The sequence below is a fragment of the Myotis myotis genome, unplaced genomic scaffold, assembly GCF_014108235.1.
Source record: "Myotis myotis isolate mMyoMyo1 unplaced genomic scaffold, mMyoMyo1.p scaffold_m19_p_18, whole genome shotgun sequence".
In the NCBI taxonomy this organism is placed as follows: domain Eukaryota; kingdom Metazoa; phylum Chordata; class Mammalia; order Chiroptera; family Vespertilionidae; genus Myotis; species Myotis myotis.
In genome coordinates, this window is record NW_023416322.1 from 30,996,393 (window position 1) to 31,002,245 (window position 5,853).

The 5,853-nt window shown below is 50.1% G+C and overlaps 1 protein-coding gene across 1 annotated transcript; it reads right to left on the bottom strand.

Annotated features, from left to right (window-relative positions):
• Positions 1-335: 335 nt before the first annotated feature.
• Positions 336-5,335, bottom strand: S100A11 (S100 calcium binding protein A11). Its single transcript, XM_036343593.1, has 3 exons — positions 5,183-5,335; positions 1,557-1,709; positions 336-646 (listed from the first exon to the last, which is right to left on the bottom strand). Exons 1-3 carry the CDS (start codon positions 5,183-5,185, stop codon positions 494-496), a joined length of 309 nt encoding a protein of 102 aa, XP_036199486.1. The 5' UTR covers positions 5,186-5,335; the 3' UTR covers positions 336-493.
• Between the last annotated feature and the right edge of the window lie 518 nt (positions 5,336-5,853).

The window sequence follows — 5,853 nt, forward strand, 5'->3', positions numbered from 1 at the left end:
GTGTCCATGGGCTTATTCATTCAGTCCTCCCTCCCCCCATTGAGAAAGTAAGCTCAGTGAAGGTGGGACCTTGTCTGTCTTGCTGACGGTATCCCGAGCCTATGTCAATGCCTGTAGTAGGGGTAGATATTTAATGAGTGAGTGATGACAAGTGACAACTCTCCATCAGTCTGAGTAATTTAGAGATGGGTCTGGATGGCATCATTAGTCATAAGAATAAACCCAAGATGCATTTTTACTATTTACTGTGCTGTTTCCAGTAACGGCTTTAATCAATTCAATTTACATTCCTCCCACCCTTCTCCCTCCCTTACACAAACTTACTGACTCTCCAGTGTGTGTTTAAAAAAAAATGTTTTATTACTACCAGCAGGAACGGCCTGCATGGGGTGGCAGGTACGCTGGGCTCAGGGTGTGTGTGGTCTGTGAGAAAAGGATGATTGGGAAACTTGAAGGAAAGGGGCTGGGGCTGGAGGCCAGCTCCAAGGGTTCTTCAGACAAATTTCTGGGAACGCTTAAAGGTATCATGGCAAGCTAACGCCAAGCCGCCAATAAGGTTAAGAAATTCTTGGAAATCTAGCTGCCCATCAGAGTTGACGTCCAATTTCTTCATCATGCGGTCAAGGACACCGGGGTCCTTCTGGTTCTGCAGAGGCAATAACAACAATAATGTTCATAGTATCTTTCTATTGTTCTTTCTAAAATGCTTTCAAATATGTTGCCAACATTTTATTCTTGCAAGAGTAGTGGCTCTAGTATTCCTACTAACCAGACACAGAACCAGAGTTAAAGTGACCTGGCTAAGGGGAAGACCTGAGACCTGAACCCAGGTTTTCTGGTTCCTAGCTCAGGGGACTTTATGTGACAATTAGGGGTTATTCAATTTTGTAAAAACAGTGGAACACCTTTTTCCCCCCAAGTGTTCCATGCAACTCCAATATACAAACTCTATAAAAGTCGAGTGATTTGAAGTGAAAATGGGATGCCCTGTCTATCAGCCTTATCTCCCACTCATCCAAACCCCCAACACATGCACACACAGCCACTGGTTCTATATGGCTACTTAAATGAACTACATTAGAAAGTCAACAGGCACATGTGGCCAGTGGCTACTATATCAGATAGTGCAGATATATAACATTTTTTAAAAAAATCATTTGAGAAGGTTCCATTGGACAGGACTGCCCTAGAGGCTTTGGGGTAGAGGAATAAAATTAGAACTCTTTCCCATTAGGCCATTTACCATTTTGTAAGCTCTTTTCCCTAGATGGTAGGGAAGCTCTCCCTATGTCAGGTAATTTGATAACTTTGATCTTGAAAACACATCTTATTCAAAGAAAAAGAGAGGGGAGATCCTTTACTAGTCATTCTGAGCTCACTCTGAGGCCTAGGAGCTCAGCCTAGGCTGCTCTGTGGACCTCCAGCTTCGAATGAATGAAAAGGAGACAGGAGTGTGGGGTGGGGGTTAGCTGCTGGCCAGTCTGCTTCCTTCCTGGCCAGTCTACAGGCTTGTTTCCTGCTCTGGGTAGCTTGGGGGTGAGGGCTGGGACCCGTACCTTTGTGAAGGCAGCCAGTTCCGTGTTCATGAAGGTTAGGAACTCCGTCTTGGAGAGTGTGAAGTTGTTACTGTCCCTCCCAGCGTACCTCTGGAAAACAGCAATCAGAGACTCGATGCACCGCTCGGTCTCTGTAGGGCTGGCCATTTTTGCCTTGGAAGAAAAAAAAAAAAAATTCAGGGCTCAGACAAGGGCAACGCATCAAAGACCGGAAGCTAGAGAACCCTCCAGAGAATCTCATCTCTTCATTTGGGGTCAGAGCAGTTCCTAAAGGACTGGGTCATTTTTTTAGAGGGTTTAGGGGCCTAAGACAGGAACAGAAAGTCACATCCTGTGAGCTTCCCTTCCACATCGCGTCATGGTTATTCCAGGAGAAATACAGTGAGAGGAAGTATGGAGCATGTGGCTAAGCTTGAAAGCAGTAGGCTGCCAAGATGAGAGTAAGGGTGACAGGGTCTACTGGTATTGTTGGAACGCGTGGGTAAATAGATGTATAACTATACATCTACAAATTCATGTGCATATCAAGCATTATGTACAGATTTTAAAATTTCCTCTTTTCCAGGGTATCAAGAGTCTACCAGGATGAATGAAATAGCAGTTCCTTGTAAAGCAATGCTGAGTTCCTGGGATTCAGGCATTTCTAGATAAAAACTAAAAGCTAGTACTGTGTATGGGGTGAGAGATCTGAGAATTTTTTGGATGTTCAAAAGCATCTTTTATATTTTATTTTATTTATTATTATTATTTTTAATCCTTACCTGAGGACATGCTTAGAGAGAGGAAGGTTGGAGGGAAGGGGGGGAGAGAGAAGAAGAAACATCGGTTGGTTGCCTTCTATATGTGCCCCCACTGGGGATTGAACCATGTGCCCTGACTGGGAATCCACTGGCATCCTTTTGCACAGGATGATGCTCAACCAACTGAGCCACTCCGGCTGGGCAGCAAGCATGTATTTTACACGTGAGGACATGGAGGCATGAGAAGGGCATAGCAGAGTCATCCCTGGAATCTTGCCCTCCAGATCCTTTCTGCAGTCCTCAGCCTTTGCTCCTTCTACTTGCAGATGTCATGAATTCCCACAGGAATGACTGGTAGAGCTTCTCTGGTTACTTCAAACCAGGAAGGTTGGTATGGGGGCTCTCAGATGGCTGCTCACACAGTCCCCATGCCTTCTACAGAGCTGAACCACGGCTGTGGTTGCACCAGGAGAAAGATTCAAAGCCTGTGCTGGGCTCTGCGACCCTTCAAGAGAAATCTTCAAGTAAATTCTGTCCTGCTGAGTGTGCCCATCATTCTAGTGGGCACCTTGGGCCCCAGAAGTGAGGAACTGCTGGGCTCCCCCTGGTGGATAAGAGCAGCAACTGCAGACTTTCTGGAACACTTGCGGGCCACACCCTTCCTCTGAGGCTTAATGGGGGGGGGGGGGGGGCATTGACAATGGTCTATGTGTGGGTGGTGACTTTTCTTGAGTTGTACTTCCTGGAGCCCGGAGGTGGAGGCTTTCAGGCCCCATAATTAATGAGCTAAAGACTGATCAGAGCCCCGAGGCTGTGTGGCTGAGGGTCTCCCTCCCTCCTTCCTGTAGGCTGTTCCCTTCCCAGTCTCTCTGCTAGTAGGCGCTTTACCAGCCCAGCCAGGTGCCTGCTGCCCGCTGCGTCTGGGCGAATCTATGAAGCCCTTCCAGAGGCGGGCTCTTTCCCAAAGGTCACATTGTTGGAACTTTTTCTTAAGGAGAGAAAAGTGTTGGTAGGTTCAGGGTTTGGGGGAGAAACAAAATAGCACAGCCTAGAAACATGTGTTTGCACATCAGCTTTTCTTATCAGGACTCCTAGTAAAATCGCACTGTCTTACTGTGTCAGATGGGAACAAGATTGGCTGGGAACAGGATTGGCTGGGAGGACGTGCCAGATGGGGCAGGAGGTTCCAGACCAAGGGGCAAGGGCCTTGTGACCGTTCCATAGGCCCTCAGAGGCTTCCTCTGCCCAGTTTCCCTGTGGGATTCAGATTGCTTTGCTTTCCAGTTTCACCGTGGCTTCTGCTTTACTTTTTCCCACCTGAACATTGTTCTTGACTGCGGTCATTTAGACTATGTTTGTCCTCTTGAAAACTTGCTATCAGCCACAGGGAGAAACCTCCCTTCTCCCCATAGGTAATTTTCCAGCGGCCACCGCGATCACATTACTGAAATGGAATTGTGAAATCTGTAGAGCTGGAGGGGTGTTGGGAGGCAATGCTCAGGGTGGGGCAGTTGCTGAAAGGGAGGAGAACAGGTCTCCTGCCCGAGGCCAGCACTCCACACAGCTCACTGCACCTCAGAGTTGTATTTGGTGGAAACTATGATAATGAAAGAATTTTAACAACACAAACTAAACACTCAACATTTGAGGAAAGAAAAATAAAAGGAATTTGAAGAAGAAGTAACCCTTGAAAGCAGACTCCAGTACTGAGGTTCTCATTCTTAACCAACACCCCCCTTTTCCTTCCAAGGACCCCCGGTGGCATCCCCCCTCCCTCCTCCAGGGCATCATGTCAGGTTTCACCACCCGGTGGTGCTGGCGCTGCCTTTCCAAGTTCCCATGTGACCTTGTCCGTTGTTGCATGGAAAGGAGAAGAGGAAGAGTAGGTGGGGACACAGATTGACACACTGGAGCAGGGGGTTGGCCAATGTGCTCTGTAAACGGCCAGATGATAAGTATTTTAGGCCAGTGTGGTCCATAATGGCTCCTCACTCTGCTTTTGTAACGGACCGGCAACTACAGAGACAACTCATAATGAATGGGTGTGGCCCTGCGCCAATAACACTCGATTTGTGGATGCTGAAGTTTGATTTTCATATACTTTTCACATGTCACAAAGTATTATTCTTCCTTTGATTTTCTTTCAACCATTGAAAAATGCAAAGTCCAGAAACCCCACTTGGTCCCTGGGTGGAAGTTTGCTGACTCCCTGCACCAAAGAGGAGGCAGATTTTGGAGGTGGCTTCATTGCAAAGGTAGAGAATTCAAGGTGGGGATGGCAGGAGCTAAGGGGGGACACAGGTGGCGCATTGAGTGCCTGAAAGAAGGGGGGGGGGGGAGGAAAAGGAAGGGAGGGGCTTAGCTGGGCAGGGCTCCTTCCACATTCTTGGCTGAGGTTCTGCTCCGGGGACGGGCTGGCTTCCGTCTCTGTCCTGGCCCTTTGCCTGTAGTTACTGAAACTTGGATTTTCCCAGGGCTCAGACGACTGTTCTGAAATGGGCCCTTCCTGGTCCACAGAGCTCCACCCCAGTCTGTAAAGTGTCTCCGGGATCCGGGGGCGCGGGCCCGCAGCACAAGCAGGACCCCCGCCCCTCCGCGCCTGAGGGACCTGGGGCAGCCGCCGCCCCGCTGGCCATGCAATTCCCACCCCTCAGCCCGAGCCCTCTCTTCCCCCCGAAAAACAAAGACTCTCCGGGGGCCACCCCTGGGCTGTTGCTCCAGGTAGAACATTAGGGCTTTTTCCCTTCCGTCCTCTCTTTGGTTCCCTCCCACGGATTGCTTTTTCCTGCCACGTCCACCTAGAAGCCACAGATCAAGCCTGGTGGAAAGGATGCGGTGGCTTTTCCTTTCGATTTCAGAGGAAGACAAGTAAAAAGTCGGGCTTACCATGTCGGAGCGGAGCGAGGCGCAGAGGCTGTGAGCGGGAAGCGGCGCGGCGAGCTCTGGGCTGGGGCCCCGCGGTCCCTGCCCAGTCCCCCGCCTGTCCCCGCCCCGCAGCCGGGCCTGACTCACTGCGCCCGCCCCTCCTCCGCTCCCGCGCCGTGCAGATCGGGACTTGTCCGCCTTACAACTCACAGGAAACCCATCCGAGCCTTAAACCATCTCTCTCTCTCTCTCTCTCCTTGCCCTGTGCACCTTGAAGCTTTTTTACTTTTTGGAATTAAAAGTTGTACCGGCCATATCCGTGGGTGGAGGAACTCATTCTGCTCATTCAGGCTGGATACCCGGAAAGATGCCCTCTAACATCGTGCAGCGTGGGGTGTGGCCCGCATCGTGGAGCAGGGGCTCCCTGGAAGCGGGGAGGCGGGGAGGGGGGCACCGAGGACAGTTAACAGAGCGGGGATGTGTGCCGAGGGGAGCACCTTGCTCTTCAACTTCCCTCTAAACCGGGAACAGTTCAACCACAAAACTCCAAACCCCAAACTACTGCAGTTAAGCACGGGCGCAGCCTGAAGGCCTGGCTTTGGGTTCCAGCCCTCTCTCCTATTAGAGGAACGGTTGCCTAATTCTGAGCTGTAGTTTTCTCAAGTGTGAAATGGGGATAATAATTAAGGAGA

What these genes read in the sequence shown, in the direction of transcription:
- S100A11 (XM_036343593.1), bottom strand. An exon ending in AACTGGCTGCCTTCACAAAG is followed by an intron (nt 647 to 1,556) that starts GTACGGGTCCCA and finishes TTGCCTCTGCAG; the next exon opens with AACCAGAAGGACCCCGGTGT.